The sequence below is a fragment of the Beta vulgaris genome, chromosome 6 (genome assembly GCF_026745355.1).
Source record: "Beta vulgaris subsp. vulgaris cultivar EL10 chromosome 6, EL10.2, whole genome shotgun sequence".
Taxonomy (NCBI): domain Eukaryota; kingdom Viridiplantae; phylum Streptophyta; class Magnoliopsida; order Caryophyllales; family Amaranthaceae; genus Beta; species Beta vulgaris.
The window spans coordinates 71,493,911-71,512,340 of NC_079207.1; the positions used below are offsets into that span (position 1 = coordinate 71,493,911).

The 18,430-nt window shown below is 34.7% G+C and overlaps 1 protein-coding gene across 1 annotated transcript; it reads left to right on the top strand.

Moving 5' to 3' along the window:
* The first annotated feature begins 7,402 nt into the window (after window positions 1–7,402).
* LOC104897977 (MLP-like protein 28) lies at window positions 7,403–11,013 on the top strand. The gene is made up of 2 exons (XM_010684958.4): window positions 7,403–7,888; window positions 10,497–11,013. The coding sequence occupies exons 1-2, from the start codon at window positions 7,702–7,704 to the stop codon at window positions 10,766–10,768; spliced, it is 459 nt and encodes a 152-aa protein (XP_010683260.2). The 5' UTR covers window positions 7,403–7,701; the 3' UTR covers window positions 10,769–11,013.
* Window positions 11,014–18,430: the final 7,417 nt, after the last annotated feature.

Consider the following 18,430-nt stretch of genomic DNA (forward strand, 5'->3'; position numbering starts at 1 on the left):
GATGGTGGTCATGGTTACTATGGAGTTAGAGGAGAGAAAGAGTAAGTGAAATATCAAGTACGACTCTAATAATATATTACTAGCTTTCATATGCACGCGATACGTGCGTTAATTTCAAAATTTGTGAATGAATATTGAACAGAAAGAACAAAAATAATGAGTTGGTTTAACTGAATTAAAGAGTATCAAAGGTAGTGAATGTTCAGACTTTTCATGTGCACGTTATGTATGTCATATTTTTTTATAAGGTATAAATATTTTGTGCATTTAATTTTTGATTAAAGTATTTGATGCATATACCATTTTAAACTTGTTTTAAATGGCAAGTTGGAATGAGAATTTTTAAATGATTTGCTTTTGTAATTTTTTTCATTCCATTAATTAGATCATTAAGGGTATTTTAGTCACTTCAAAATAGGACACCACACCTCCTCCCTTGGCTTATATAATAGAGATCTTTAACAATAACTAAAGATAAGAAACTAACCATTAATTATTAGTGAAACATAATAAGGTTTTTCTTCAAGTATTATCTACTTTATGGATCATCTTGGCCTCTTGGGAATCATAACACTTAGTTCATTGTTTAAAGCCATGTTCCTCTTAATTGAAAATTTTAAAACTTATCGCAGCGGATGGGACTTAACAGAACTTGATAAAATTGAATTGAATTGAACTGAACTGAAATTGTGTAAAATAATTGGTGGTGCTGAAATTAATTTAATGTTTTTCTACTTATCTTTAGACGAAGATCCATCAGCTTATAGTTTTTAGAATTCTTTAGGCCTCCTCAACCAACTGAGTTGTGTATTGAACTACGAAATCGATAAACTTTTCTCATATTGATCACGTTTTGCTACACTAATTTGTGGGTTTTACGATTTTTCATTCTTTTTAGGCAAAACTGGTATGAACACCACAAGTTATACACCACCAACTTTGACTAGTAACTAAAACACCCCAAACTATTGGCTTGGGTGCAGCGAGTGTCATAAATAAAGCTAAACCGGAACTAACTTTTCTTGCCGATGACAAAGAATTCGTATTTTTTTTTCATTTATTCTATTTTTTCATTGATTAGAAGCCTAAGTTACGTGAACATGTGTCGAGAAAAGTTAACTTCGACATCATTTATAACACTTGTTGCACCCAAGTAAATAGTATGTGGTATTTTGACTACTAGTTAGAGTTGGTAGCGTTGGCTGCACCCGCATCATATGGTGTTAAGACTAATTTTGCTTTATTTTCAAGATTTTCACTCTATGAATCTTTTTTTTTGCTCTAATTTTTCTCAATTAAATTCAAAATGATGAAGCCCTTATATTTGACGTTATTATCTAAAGCACACTTTTGTGTATTCTTATAACTAATTAACCCCTAATTTGAAGCAAGAACTCCATCATCTTTTGTTGATTTTTATTATATTCTTTTTTCCCCTCTTTCTATTGTTTTTTTTTCCTGTCAAAAAAAGTACCGTTAAAGTGCTCGTATTTGTTTGATGGCATAGGAGATGTGGATGATATCAATGCCAACATAGCAAGCAGAATAATTTTGATAATAAAAGTAGTGGACGGAAGCAAGAGTATATGTATATATGTAACGTCATATATTCTGTGCTACCCATACTCGTATTATCGTATATATGTAACGTCGTATATTCTGTGCTTTCCATACTCATCTATATTTAAGAGTGAGGGATAGTCAAGTGGTTAGAGCTTTCCTTCGATTTCAACAGGCCATGGAATTGATTCTCCACCAGCAATAATGAACCACAACACTCACCTATTACCATTGCTTCTAGCCAAGACATTGATGAACCACACTGTACCCAATGTCCTATACAAGACCCTAACCAAGACACAAACCCACATGAACCTGAATTTACACCTAAACCACCTAGATATGCTCCACCTCAACTTAGAAGATCCACTAGAATTTATAGAGCTCCTCAGTGGTACAATAACTTCCACACCAGTAACTACACCACTCCTACCACTATACATTCTCTCACCAACACACCTACAACACCTGAATTCACCTACTTTATGTCTCACCTTGTAAAGGAAAGTGAACCTAAGCATTACAAAGATGCTGTAAAAAACAAAGAGTGGGTTAGTGCGATGAATGAAGAACTTAATGCCTTAGAAAGCAATAAAACTTGACAGATTACTACCTTATCCCTTGAAAAGCATGCCATAGGGGGTAAATGGTTGTATAAAATTAAATACAACCCAGATGGGAGCATAGAAAGGTATGAATCTAGGCTCGTTGTGATGAAAACAGACAAAAATAAGGGGTAGACTATGAGGAGACATTTGCTCCAGTGGCAAAAATGGCCACAATTAGGTCTTTAATTTATTGGTTGTTGCTTCAATAAAACAATGGATTGTGCACCAAATGGAAACTGTGTACATGAGCCTTCCACATGGGTACACTGGCGAGGGAAGTAGAATTGAAGTGACGCCTGAAGGAGCGATCAGTGGGAAATGTGGAGCTAAGAGCACTGTATGCAAGCTTGTTAAGTCACTCTATGGACTTAATTAAACAGGCTCCTAGGCAGTGGTTCGCAAAACTTCGCACAACTTTGAAAGAGTTTGACTTTGTTCAATCAAGGTCAGACTACTCCTTATTTACCAAAGAGGAAGGAAGCTATTTTACTGCCATCCTTGTATATATATGTTGATGACTTGGTCATCACAGGCAATGACATGGGTAAGATTACTCAAACCAAACCTTCCTAGCAAGTCAATTTCACATGAAAGATATGGGAGAGGTAAGGTATTTTCTTAGGATTGAAGTGGATAGGCAAGCAAATAGGATCTTCTTATCTCAAAAGAAATATGTGCTTGGCCTAGTTGCAGAATATGGCATGAAACAGTGCAGGACTCTCGGATTACCTATCAATACTCACTCGAAGCTCACTACTGAAGCTGATGAGACACCCCTTCCTAATTAACCCTGTTGTCTACCATCAACTTGTAGGAAAATTGATCTATCTCGCCTTGACAAGGTCTGACATTACCTACATTGTTCATGTTCTTAGCAAATTCATGCATAATCCTAGTTCCATCCACCTTTAAGCTGCTAAGACAGTGATTAGATATCTATTAGGGTGTCCTAAGCAAGGCATCCTCCTTGCCAACTCATCTCAAGCTCAGTTAATTAGCTGCTTTCTGTGACTCAGATTTGGTTGGATGTCCCTCTACTAGGAGATCCACCTCAGGGTTCTACATCCTCCTAGGAAAGTCTCATATATCCTGTAAATCTAAGAGATAAACAATTGTTGCCAGGAGCTCTGCTAAAGCTGAATATGGATCCATGGCCTTGACCATTTGTGAAATCATGTGGCTTAAGTAACTCCTCAAAGATCTGGGAGTGAAATATTGGCATCTCTTTCTCTCTATTGTGACAACCAAGCTGCATTGGCCATAGCAGCAAATCATGTCCACCATGAAAAAACTAAGCATGTGGACATAGACTGCCATTTTATTAGAGATAAAAGCCAGGAACGTGTCATCTCACCTAAGTACATTCAAACTGCACAACAACATGTTGATGTCTTCACAAAGCAACTGCCGACACAGCAACACAACTACTTACTGTCCAAGCTTGGAGTTCAGTCTCCACCTTCACTCATGGCTTGAGGAGGAGTATTGAGAGTTGGGCCCTTATGTGTTGTAGCAAACTAGTCTAGTAGCCAGCTAGTGAGCAGCCAGGGATTTCATGTTTTTCCTAAATGTACTAGGTAGTTATCTAGGGATTAGGGAGTTGTCTCTATTTTTTTCTTTATGTAAGAATGCTGGTGGAAATTTTCTAGAATCTAGGTATAGTTGGTGTCACCCTATAAAAGGGAAGGTTTGTATTTCAGTAAAGGAAGAACCAAATGAATGAGAAAACGACTACTAAAGTTCAGAGAAAATATCTGAAATGAAACTCAAGACATTCTTACAAATGTCTTCACATCGCCGCCATCACACCTCACTCCACCACGCGCTAGTGCACGGCGCAGTTGGCTTGTGCAGAGCTTAAGCAACATGACCTCTAACAATGGCCTCGCAAAAACAATTTTGAAATCAATCTTCGAAAACAAGGAGAATAACAATTCATTCGCCTCTGAACACCAGAAGCAGTGGTGTTGTCACCAAGAACATATGAAGAAGCGAGATCCAGCATCCGACAGGTGGTTGTGGTGTCGCCGAAGAATGACATAATTGGGAAGGTGAGGCTGGGATCGGAAATGGCGGCCATATTAATGTTGTGGTGCAATAGAGGAGATTAAGGATTTGAGGCTGGAGAGAGAATTTGGGGTGGAAGAGGAGAGAGTAAATAGAATTTGAGAAATGAAAATTACCGATTTAGTTTTTCAGGAAAAGTAGGGTGGGGAGTTAACTCAGTTAAGAGTTTGTCATGGTGAAGGACGGGATTGCTTCAAGAATATGCATCTATATAAATATATTAAAAGGCATGCATAAACAAGATTGAAACTTATTGACCTGATTGGAACTTATTAAACCTTATTGGACCTGATTGAAAATTATTAAACCTTATTCGACTTGATTGAAACTTATTAGATCTTATTGAATCTGATTGAAACTTATTAGACCTTATTGGACCTAATTGGAACTTATTTGACCTTATTAGACAAAAAGAATTGATGAGTAATAACAAAAAATCACTAGTAGAATAGATGCTATTTGCTGCAGTTAAAAAGTGCCCTATTGCTGCGGTATTGGGCGCGCAACAATTAAGGGCGCAGCAATAGGTATTAATTATATTGCTGCGGTTTAAAACTGCAGCAATATTGACAAATATTGCTGCGGTTTTTATGCCAAACCGCATCAATATATATTTTTTAAATCAGATTTAGAAAGAATATTGCTGCGGTTTTTAGGTAAAACCGCATCAATATGCTATATTTAATAATAAAAATAGACATATTGCTGCGGTTTTTTAAGTAAAACCGCAGCAATAGGGTCTGTACAGGTAAAAAAAATTGTTTTTTTTTTTTGCATTTTGCCATCAAATTTGAAAGACAAAAAGGTTAAAAGCAAATAAAACAACTTACTGATTGAAATTAATGACAAAAAATTATTATACAAAATACACAAATTGAAATATATATTTACAATATAGCTAAGAACTAACTGATTCATTTCAAAAAAAAATATAATAAAAACAATAAATATATAAAAAAAGAAATAAGAAACTGATCTACAGAAACTAAAACACAAAATCTACACACATCTAACAACGAAAATTATCAAAACAAAACGAAAATTATCAAAACAGAAATCTACCCACTACAAATGCCATGAACAGCCACGGTCTCGTCAAAGGTACAAGCCAGAACAAGCACTAAAACGAAAATTATCAAAACAAATTTACAAGCCAGAACAAGCACTCTAACAGAGTAACAACCCCAAACGAAAAAACAAGGAAATGAAATAAAAAAGGAACAACAGAGATCGAACGGCCGACGCTGTCGAAGGGTTGCCGACGCTGTCCAACAATCTTCAAGCGAACCACGAAGGATCTGCGAGCGACGACGAAGGGTCTGCGAGCGACGACGTTTGCGAGCGACGAACCACAGTTGAATTTGGCGGACGAACGTTGGTCGTGGTTGAAGCTTGGCGGACGAACGTTGGTCGTGGTTGAAGCTCTGAGCGTTGGTCGTGGTTGTTGAAGATCTGGCGGACGAACATTGGTGGACGAACATTGGTGGACGAACGTTGGTCGAGAGGAAGAGAGGAGGAGAGAGAGAGGATGAGAGAGGAGAGAGTGATGGTGAGAGAACGGCTGAGGCCTGAGAGGAAAGAGAAGGAGAGGCGCGCGAGTTATGAAGGAGAGATGAAATTAAAGAGGACAGAAAAACCCTAACACGCTTTATATATATATTTTTTAATAATATTGCTGCGGTTTTATGTCGAAACCGCAGCAATATCGTTATTTTATATTTTTTCTTTTCTTTTTACGTGATATGTTGCAGCGTATGGGTAAACCGCAGCAATATTATCGCAGCAAATAACATTTATTCTACTAGTGAATATTACCCCTAACGTAGATACTACCCCTCAACAATTTATTATGAAATAATAATTATTAAAATTTATCCTTTAAAAAATAATTATTATTAATTATCTCTTATGATAAACAATTTAACAAAAAAATATTATTTATATATTTGCATATACACAACTTCACCGCTACTCCGCTAGTATATCTAATAGTCTTGTTTTGATTTCATAAAGCACTAGTAGAAAATTAAAAGTTGATTAATATTTAATGCTAACAAGCTAAGTGAGAAATTACCACGTATAGAAAAAATTCTCTCTCACTCCACATTAGTTTTATGACTAAATTAGTTGAACTCATTAACTCTCACTTCACTTTCATTTAGTTTAGTTTTATGACTAAATAAGTAGAACTCATTAACTCTCACTTCACATTAGTTTTATGATTAACATTTATTGCGCGCTAACAAGTGAGAAATTACCACATATAGAAAAAATTATCTCTCACTCCACATTAGTTTTATGACTAAATTAGCAGAACTCATTAGCTCTCACTCCACTTTCATTTACTTGAAGGTAGTAGAATTCTTTAACTCCTATGAAGCAATCAATTGATAACATTTATATCTTTTATTTTTATTAGTAACAAAAACATGTTATTTCTAGTTATTTAAAGACGAATTGCAAAAAATTGTAATTATGATGATTATTATTGTTAACCTTGTTTGACCATGATTATAATATTTTTTAATAATAATATAATCAAATAATATAATCAGCTTATAGTAATATGAATAATAAAATAATAGACAATAATGCAAGTATAATACTATAGGTACTTTAATTAAATTTTTTAATAATAACATAATCAGCTAATAGTAATATGAATAATAAAATAATAGATAATAATACAAACATTTAATAAAATAATAGACAATAATACAAGTATAATACGATATATATAATCATTGTGGTACTTTAATTAGAATTGTAATAATAACATAATCAGCTAATAGTGATATGAATAATAAAATAATGGACAATAATATAGATGATTATTGATCATTGATTATTTGGACATTATTGGAACTAATTGGACCTGATTGGAACTTATTGGACCTTATCAAACCTAATTGGAACTTATTGCACATGATTAGAACTTATTAGACTTGATTGAGACTTATTGTCTTGATTGGACCTGATTAAAACTTATACGAACTTAACTAAACCTATTGGACTTGAAAAATTAAGATGAAAAGAACGCACCCTAAATTAAGTATCGTTCTCCACATAATGGGACAAGCATAACTAATGTGTAAACATCCAGGCAAGAAGAAGTCCCAACCTAACTTTTACATGAAATTTGTCCGCACTTCCTTTCTCTCATAAGTCATATCGGCACCAACTAACTAGCCAAATCTCTTAAATGGAATCCAAATTTGCCTATCTATACCAAAAAGAGAAAAGAAAAGGTGGGAATATTTGCGTCCATAGCAAGCTATGTTTGATCAAATAACTGTAGATAATGCGCATATATTTCTAACGTCAAACTATATTATAGCGAATGCATGTTCATCTAACAAAAGCATCATATATATGTATCTATAAATTATAATTATTCACTAACTTAGTGCAATCATAGTTCATTACTTTAGTTGTAGTATTATTGCTAAGGAGGAAGGGAAATTATATGGCTCAACTGCGAAAGTTGGAGGGGGAAGTGGAGATCAATTGTTCAGCTGATAAGCTATATGAGATGAACATGGCCACCCAACGCAATATTCCCAACATCGGTAATACAATGTGTAGGGTTGAAGAAGCACATCAAGGTGATTTGGGAAGTGTGGGTAGCATCAGAAGATGGAACTATATCATAGGTATATCTTTCTTTCTTGTTTAATATTTTTCTTACAATTTTAGTATATAAAAACATATAAAAGACAAATAAAAGTATGCTGTCTTCTGATTGATGGTAAATGATAGAATATATCTTTAATTGATATTGTAATAGTGTGTGTGAACGTTACTCTAAACTCTAAATTCACACACCAAAGATGTTTTGGCCTAGTGGTTAAGATTGAAGTGCTGTAAACGATAGATCACAAGTTTGAATCCCCTCCCCTTCTTCGTACTTTGTATTACCTTCGTGGTTATATAAATAAATAAAAAAGTCTAAACTCACACAAGATAATAACTAAGTTTGGGATCGGAGTCACACAAGTTTATTTTGGATAATGAAGAAGAGAGTATTATTATCATGGTGTCAAAAATGACAAAAATATAACAACGGCCCATGTCAACGATTGAATCATTCATTCAAAATAGAGGAACTGATACCTAGAACGGTACCACATGACACTCTTCTCAGAGTTTCGAGTATACATGTTTATTATCTCATTTAAAAATAATAACAATGTGTAGCTACTAGGAATAGAATACAGGACCTTTGAGAAATGTGAGACTTTCATCAGCAATCCCCTAGAATTTTAATGTTCGTTTTTTCAAAGTAAAACATAATAAAGTCTTATAACTATATGTTACTATAAAGACGTAGACAAACTTTTTGATATCTAACACTTCAAAGTAATAGCATTCTCTTACCCCAATTCCATTGAAATTGTTACTTTTATCGTCAATTCTTTAGAAGTTTTTAAACAACTTATCATGCCATAAGGACATCCATTTTCCAATTACGTGTTAAACAGAAATTTACGAAAAGATAATAAAATCAATTATGAAAAATAAATTATTTGATAATTGTAACTGACTCGGAAAATAGTCCGGACTAAAATACTAGTTTATAGATCCTAAATTGAAGTTTATTATGCATTATTACTGGCCCACTATTATTAGAAAAAAAAAACTAGCATTCGGACCCGGGCATTTCCCCGAGTTGTATTTTTTCCAAACTTGATATGCATTTTTTTCCATTCACATTAAATTATAATAAAGAAAACTTAACATTAAGGTACAAATATTATTATGTGGACATTTAAAGCACAATTAAAAGTTGTTTGAGATGGTAATTGTGTTCTATATAATAGCAAGATGTCATGGGTTCAAACCTTGTTAGTTGCAAGCTAATTCATTTTTGTTAGTTGACATGACATATGTACGAATTGAACTTTCTATGGAGTAAGAGAGATGGCACGTGGCGTGTATATGTTAACAGGCGCGCCTTTTAATATATTAGTATAGATGGTACTCATAACTCTTCCATTTGTTATACGTGTTACTTTGATATCTATGTTTTAATTTTAAGAACTAGTATTTTGACTTGAACGATGCCTCAAGTCAGTTATAGTTATCAAATATACTATTATAAATAAATTTCATAATTGATTATTAGCTTTTCGTAATGTTTTGACTAGTGCAGAATAGGAATATGGACGTTATGTCATGATACGTTGTTCAAGAAAAATTCTAAGAAATTGAGGATAAAAATAACCATCTCAATGGAATTGGAATAAGAGAATATTATTACATAATAAAAGTGTTAGAGATCAAAATATTTTTCTATGTCTTTATAGTTACATATAATTATAAGACTTTATTGTGATTTACTTTGAAACATTAAGCATTGAAATTATAGTGGATTAATGGTTAAACTCTCACATTTCATTTTAAATGTCATCTGTTTGAATCCTAGTAACTACACATTGTCAATACTTTTAAATGAGATTATAAACTTGTGTACTAAGTAGAAGATAGAGAAGAATGTCACGTAGCACCGTTCCTTGCTTTGATAGGAACACCTTTTAATATATTTGTATAAATAAATTATGGGTACCAATATATTTGATATATAGAGCCAACACGTACTATACAATTTCATCTAGTGCACAGTATAATAATCCAATTTGTAATCTTATTATCAAGCTTGTTTGATGTAATTGGTTGGGGATTCACCTTGTAATCTTACCGATGATTTGGTAGTTTTTAATAATGGTGGTAATGAGAATGCATTTTAAGTGTAATATTACAAGGAAGTACCCTTAAATTCTCCCTGGAGAGGCTATTTCAACCCCCAATTAAGTTTGTGTTTTTTCGCCATGGAGAAACAATCTCACCCCTAAACTTGTGTTTTTTCTTAAAGGAAAAACAATTTTCATTACCACTCATTACCACTTACAAGGTGGTATTAGATGGGAATGAAACTTAAGAAGAAAAATAGGCACTTTAGGATAAATTAGCATTATTATGGGAATGAACAATAATTTTCTTTACAAATTCATTCTCATTACTAGCTATTATAACCAACTACCAAACGGGTCATTAAGATCACAAGGCCAAATCTTTCGAACTATGATACTAATTCGGGGGTAGAGATTTCCATTTCCCATTATCTTTTCCCCTTACTCTCAATTGTCTGACCTACAAATTCTAGACTAAGAACACCGTACGATTTATGTCTATACATAGTCTTTCTCCTTACCATTTTAAAGAATTGTAATCTTATCATGATTTGTGCAATTTATTTTACAGAAGGGGAGTCACAATACCTTATTGAGAAAATTGTGGCAATTGATGAGAAGAATAAGACTATTCATCGCAGTGCGATAGATGGAAATATAATGAAGAATCATTACAGGAAATTCGCAAGCACATTATGTGTAGTTCCAAAGGGAAATACATGTTGCATTGTTAAAATTACTCTTGAATATGAGAAGATGAATGAAGATGCACCTGAACCTCATCAGTTGCTGCAGTTTGGACTTGATATCTTCAAAAAACTTGCCAGGCACCTTAATAGTTAATGCCAATTAGTTAGTGTTTGAAAACCAAAAACATTATTAGGGTGAGATTAAAAAAAATATTGTGCTGGATTAAAAAAGTTATTTTCTTGTTAGATTGTCTGATAAAATGATGTTCTTAATTAGAGCAATTATTATGTATCTTAAATTTTTGTGTGTAATCTTCATTCTTCAAGCTCTGTTGTACAACTTTCTTCATATGGTACCTTTATACTTCCTCACTCTCCTTATATAGTGCTTCGTTTTCATTTTGGGTGTTCCAAAATATAATGTTTGGTTCTATATTTAATCTCATATTTTTCGTGATTTACTTGAGCAAATCGTGTCATCATCATGTATTTGCTTCTTAAAATTAGTTTTTTGCTTTGTTTATTAGATCCAAGGGTTACATTAATGTTCTTTCATCAATTTTCTCCATTATTTCTCCTAAAATCACCTTTTTGTGTACACCATTTATTTAAATAAATAAAAAGCCTTTGCTTTTCTCTTCTATTTATTTACTTTTATTCCGATCCCGTGAAAAAATGGAATCAAAAACTATATTATAGGACGAAAGGATTACTATCTATTTTCAACTTTTCACGGCATTTTATTTATTTATTTAACTAATACGGAATACTACCTAACGTGGCTGTCAAAATGACTAGTACATGAATTTACGAAAATTATTGATATCATCCACTAAAATAGTAGGATGGATGTAAAGGTTCTTAGCTTCTTGCTATGAGTATCTATAATACTTTCTCTCTAGTTTTTCTTTGTCTTGGTTAAATAATATAAGTTGTATTTAGTGATTCATGAATGTTTCTTCCATTTCTGAGCAGCCATCAATAAATTCAAGAGTTAAGTTTGTGTACCAATCGAATGCCATGCCTTTGAGTGTGCGAACAAATTGCTTCACAAGTAGGTTGCCTTCGGTTCCCGCATTATTACATGTTTCAAAGGAGTGTTCAACATGTTGCTTTGGATTACCTTTTCCATCAAATTGCATGAATTTTGGAGGTTGATAACCACTAGGCATATGCAAGGATTTGTGATCCTCCTTGTATATTGCTTGTTATAATGGTTATTTCTACCAATATCTCCACCAAGTTGATGTTTAATTTGACGGCACTTGCTATCATTCCTTCGAGTTGCTGGATGGTGAATGGATCCAAAGGATATTCATGAGGCATTGCACTCCTTGCATTTTTCTTAGACTTTGAACTCGTAGTTGATTTTCACCATCATCATCTTCACTTTCATCAGCTGGACGTTTCTCGAGTTTCTTTGTCAAAGCAGAAAGTTGTTTGCGTTGGAGTTTGATTTGTGCGATCTTTTCCTCTTTCTATTTTGCTAGTTTGTGAAGGAGTATCTTCATGTTTGCTAATTTTTCCTCCATGATATTTGCTTCAATGGTCATGACACTTACATTGATAAAGTCTGATGACCTACTGATTGGCTCCTATGAGGAATCTTGGGTTTCCATTATGGATGTATTCTTTTCCACCATGCTTGGATGTGCTTGCTTCATCGTCATTCTTCTCACCTTGAAAGAATGGAAGTGCCTGAGTATATTGATTATGGAGCTAGAGATGAGAGGTAGAAATGGTCACACTGAGCATGCAAAATTTGTATGCTTGTTATTCTTGTTCTGCTTGAAGGATTTGATGTTGATTTGTTGTTGCTAACAAACATATATGATTTTCTTGAATAAGGGTTTTCAGGCTTGATCTTGTCCAAGATTTATCTTGTGTCCTTGTTGTGGGAGAGAATTTGATGTAATTAACTTGACTGGTCGAGAGATTATTTGATAGGTTTAGTTTTGTTTTCCTCTTTTCTAGCTCTGCAATCTGATTTTCTCTACTCCTCTTGTAAAATGAAGTGGGGAGCTCTATTTATAAAGCTTTCCTGAAATTAGGGTTTTCAAGTATCTTGCTAAGTGGACCTTATGGACATAAACCCTTTTAATAGTTCAACTTTCATTTAATGGAACATTATTGATCCAATAATAGATTATTTAATTAAAATAGACTAATTTACTTAATAAGCCTAAATTAATTAATTTTAATGACCATTTATTAATAAAAGTCAAGATTTGACTTTAACAGGTCAAATAATAATTATGTGGCATTTATCAAAATTTTCGTGCGTATTGTTATATATGGTTTGTTGTCGTCATAGCTACCACCTTTGTTCCTTTTAAATCTACACACTCCTTTTCCGATCATTTCTTTTTAATAGTTACACTGTTATTTTATTTTTTTTTATATATAAGAAAACCAGCATACCTTAACCATTCATATGAATTATGAACCAAATCTGAAAGTAGAAGGGAGAGAGCTTCATTTGGCACTTGTTCAATCCACACTCTCATACCACTATAATCTCTATTAATATGAGCGAAAGTATGTGCTACTCTATTGTCCTCTCTTCTGATATAACTAAACAAAATGCTATTACAAGAGTTTCCAAGCCATAAAACATCTAAAACAGCATTGCCAAAGCTTGTGTTCTCCTATGCTCCATTGCTCCTCTCTTCAAATGGTTGATAAGCTTCAAGCAGTCGTCGCTCTCGAGTACCACACTTCTTAGACCGGAATCAATGGCAATCTTTAGAGCGTGCCGAGCCGCGACGGCTTCTGCAATATCCACCTCCATCCTAGCTTCCTTCCACCACCATACAATATTGGAGATTAGTATTGTAAATATTACATCAGCATATAGTTAGTTAGAGGTTAGTTAGAGGTTGTTATATTGCTCAACAACCTATTGTATAAATAAAACCTCTCTCTATTATTCATGTAATAATTCATTACATACAATACAAAAAGTTCTAGATTCTCTCTCTCTCTACATTCTCTTTCTCTGGAATAATGAAGTAAGCTTCACAAAATAACATGGTATCAGAGCAAATGCTCGCATCCTAGGGAAATTCTTGCTGAAAATCTGGAAAATTCCGCATTATTTCTGCAAATCTCTGGATATCTGAAAGTTTACTCAAACTGAAATTCTCCATTTCAGCTTAATTTTACATCTGGAAATCTTCGTTTCAGGTGTCATATTCTTCTTCCTTCTATATCTCTGAATGTTTCTTGCTGAAATCTGATTGAAATCTGTTATTTTCTATCAAAACTAGCCCTAGAATCTGATTAATCGATGAAATACATTTCTCGCATAGTTGATGTTTGTTGAAATGCTTTGATTCTGAAATATTCATTCTGAGATTCTTAATTCTATAATCTTCTCGTTTTATTCTTCATTCTACACAAATTCTTTCAAATTCTTCAATCATGTCCACTGAATCACAAAATACAACCAATTCCAATAATATACCACCTTCATTACCTTTAAATCAGAATCCTAGTAGTATCTACTACATTCATCCATCTGATGCAAACTCAGCTCAATTAGTTTCTTTCAAATTCAATGGTGAAGGCTATACAAGCTGGAAGAGAGCTATTCTTTTGACTTTATCTGCTAAGAATAAGGCTGGATTTGTTAATGGAGTTTACAAACCTCCTGCTGATGAACATTCTGTTGAATTCAAGGCTTGGTCTAGGTGCAATGACCTAGTTTGTTCTTGGTTATTGTATAATCTTGATGAGAGTATAGCTGGGAGTGTTATGTTCAAAAGATCAGCTAGAGAGATATGGTTAGATCTTGAGGAACGCTATGGTTATACTTCTTTAACTCAGATTTATGCCTTGGAACAGAAATTATCTGACATATGCCAAGAAAATGATCAATCTGTTTCTGAATTCTTTACTAACATCAAGTCAGTATGGGATGCTATTGATGAGGCTCATCCTCTTCCTTATTGCACATGTAATAAATGCTCGTGCAATTTAACCAAGAAACTATATGAAAGACATCAGGAGAAAATGGTATTACAATTCATGATGAAACTCTCTGATAAGTATGCAACTATTAGAGGAAATATGCTGATGATGCAGACACTTCCTAAAGTCACAGAAGCTTATAGAATGTTTGCTCAAGAAGAGAAACATAGGGAACTCTCTGCACCATCACACTCTGAATCCATGGCCCTAATGGCAGATAAAAGAAATAAGTCCTCTGGTGCTTATGTGAAGTACAACAACAACAACTTCAAGAAGTCAATCAATTCTTCCAAGAATTCTGTCGGAGGTGGTTCTAAGAATCCCAAACCAGGATCTAAATATTACTGTACACATTGTGAGATTCCAGGACACAGCATTGACAGATGCTTTAAAGTTCATGGCTATCCTGCTAACTTTCAAGGTTTTAGAGACAAGAAGGTGGCTGCTGTGTCTTCTTCTGAAGCTGTTCACATGGACATAGATCCTACACCTGATGCACCTGGTCCTTCCTTGTCTATGGAACAGTATACTCAACTCATGGACATGCTGAAAACTTCAAAGCAAACACCTCACTCCAGCAACAATGTTAGCCATGCTATGATGGCAGGTAACAGCTTATGTTTTCTTTCTTACTCTGATTCTAAATGGCTTCTTGATAGTGGTGCCACTGACCACATTTGCTCTGAATTAACTTATTTCTCTGACTATCATAAATTATATGCATCTGACAATTACATTACCATACCTAATGGTAGTAAAGTACCGGTGCAGCATGTTGGTACTGTCAAGCTCAGTGAAGACATTATTCTTCATAATGTGCTTCATGTCCCTGATTTCCAATTCAATCTTATATCTGTACACAAGTTATGTATAGATATGCACTGTACCCTGCATTTCACTGCTGATGAGTGTTTTATTTCTTCTCAGAAAGGGAAATTGATTCCTCTTGGTAAGCTGCAAGCTGGTTTGTATAATGTCCCTGACAAACAAGCTTCTCTACCAGACACTTCTCATTCTTGTAACAAGGTCTGTCTTGCTGCTGTAGAAGATGCAAAATTGTGGCACCTTAGGCTAGGTCATCTTCCTTTTAGTAAACTTCAATTACTTAATATCTCCTGTGATGTTAAGTCTTGTTTACATAACACCATATGTCAAATTTGTCCTAAGGCCAAACAAACAAGAGTTTCATTTCCTAGAAGTTCAATAAAAACCACACATCCATTTGAATTGATCCACATAGATGTATGGGGTCCACATTCTGTTTTTACACCTACTGGTTGTACTCAATTTCTCACTATAGTGGATGATTTCAGTAGATATACTTGGGTACATTTCATGAAACACAAATCTGATTCTGTTTCTATTATGAAGAATTTTTTACAAATGGTGAAAACACAATTCAATATAACTGTGAAGTGTGTTAGATCAGACAATGCAGGTGAACTTTGTGAAGGTGACATGAAAGTTTTGTACAATCACCTGGGTATTCTTGTCCAAACAAGTTGTAGCAATACTCCTCAGCAGAATGGAGTAGTAGAGAGAAAACATAAACACCTCTTGGAGACAGCTAGGGCTCTTTATATCCAATCAAGGGTCCCTGATAGGTTTTGGGGGTATTCTGTTCTGTGTGCAACTTATCTTATTAACAGAATGCCTTTGAAAGCAATCAATTATCATACTCCATTCTTCAGGCTTTATGGTAAATCAGCTTCTATTGCTCATCTCAAGACTTTTGGTTGTCTATGCTATGTGTCTACTACAAAAACCAAAAGATCCAAGTTACAAGAAAGAGCTAAGCCTTGTGTATTTCTTGGTTATTCTGACAGTCAGAAGGGATATAAGATCCTAGATATTGATACTAACAAAGTATCTGTTACCAGGGATGTTCACTTTCATGAACAGCATTTTCCCTATCATCTCTTTCTAAAACATTCTTCTCCTTCTTCCACATATACAAATGCTATCTATTTACCTGCTTCTTCTGCTCCCACAACATATATTGATGATATTGATTTTTTTCTCTCCCACAAACTTTCCCCTCAAATGATTCTCTCTTTACTTCTTCTTCCCCTTTGTCTCCCTCACCATCTGTCACTTCTCCTTCTTCATTAATTGATGTTTCTGCCCCCATATCTGATACACCTACTGTTAGAAGAACCACAAGACCTTCTAAACCACCCTCCTATCTCCAAGATTATAAATGCAATGCTGTCACTCCTTCCCTTCCATCAACACATTGGTGTAATCTCATTTCTTACACACATTTTCCTTCCAAATACCAAGCTTTAATTTCTAAAACTTGTGCTATTACAGAACCTTTTTCTTACTCTGAGGCTGCTTCTGACCCTCTGTGGCTTGCTGCTATGGATACTGAAATTGCAGCTCTTCAAGCCAATAATACTTGGGAGTTAGTTCCTCTCCCTAAAGGCAAGAAGGCAATTGGATCCAAATGGGTTTATAAAGTGAAATTAAAGGCTAATGGGGAGCTAGAAAGGTGCAAAGCTAGGCTTGTAGCTAAAGGATTCAATCAAAAGTATGGTATAGACTATGAGGAGACTTTTAGTCCAGTAGTTAAAATGGGGACTGTGAGGAGTCTCATTGTTGTTGCTGCTTGTAAGAAATGGCCATTATTCCAACTTGATGTGAATAATGCCTTCTTACATGGAGACTTAAAGAAGAAAGTCTACATGAAAGTTCCAGAGGGTCTACCTAATCCTTCTAACCTAGTTTGCAGATTAAGAAAGTCTCTATATGGACTTAAGCAAGCCTCTCGACAATGGCATGAAAAATTGGCTACTTCACTGCATACTCTAGGTTTTGTTAAGTCTCAACATGATCATAGCTTGTTCATCAAGAAGCACAATGAAGAAATTTGTATTGCTGCAGTATATGTAGATGACATAATTGTCACTGGGACTAACATTGCTGATATTGAAAGTCTTAAAGCCCATCTACATCATGAGTTTAGTATTAAAGATCTTGGTGCTCTCAACTACTTTCTTGGCATAGAGGTTGGTTATACTTCTGATGGAATCCTTCTTAGTCAAGGCAAATTCACCAAAGAATTACTCTCTGGTTGCTCATTTGATCTAGCCAAGAAAGCTACTACACCTCTTCCTCTTCACACTAAGCTACAGGCTGATGATGGTGAATTACTTTCTGATCCAGAGACTTATAGATCTCTTGTGGGCAAGCTTAACTTTCTAACTACAACCAGGCCTGACTTAGCTTATGCTGTTCAAAGCTTAAGTCAGTTTATGCACACTCCCAGAACTTCACATCTCCATGCTTTACATCATACTTTGAGATATATTTCTCAACTGCTGGCCAAGGCATCCTTCTCAAAGCTAATGAAGAACTCTGCTTGCAAGCCTTCTCTGACTCTGACTGGGCCTCCTGTCCAGATTCTCGCAGATCTATCACAGGTTACATCCTACTCCTTGGTGGCTCTCCTATTACATGGAAGTCAAAGAAACAAAGTACCACTTCAAAATCATCTTCTGAAGCTGAGTACCGTGCTATGGCAGCAGCTGCCTCTGAAGTGACTTGGGTTGTTCGATTGTTAGAAGAACTTGGCATCTCTTCTTTGAAGCCTGTGGTCTTACATTGTGACAATCAATCAGCAATTCATATTGCAAAGAACCCCGTTTTTCACGAGAGAACTAAGCACATAGAGATTGATTGTCATTTTACAAGGGAGAAAGTGCTTGAAGGTTTGATTCAGCTTACATATCTTCCTACCCAGCATCAGTTAGCTGATGTTTTTACCAAAATACTTCCCTCTCCACAGTTCAACACACTTCTTAACAAGTTGGGAATGTCTTCTCATCCACCTTCCAACTTG

What these genes read in the sequence shown, in the direction of transcription:
- LOC104897977 (XM_010684958.4), top strand. Translation starts at nt 7,702, where the DNA reads ATGGCTCAACTGCGAAAGTTGGAGGGGGAAGTGGAGATCAATTGTTCA. An exon ending in AAGATGGAACTATATCATAG is followed by an intron (nt 7,889 to 10,496) that starts GTATATCTTTCT and finishes TTTATTTTACAG; the next exon opens with AAGGGGAGTCACAATACCTT.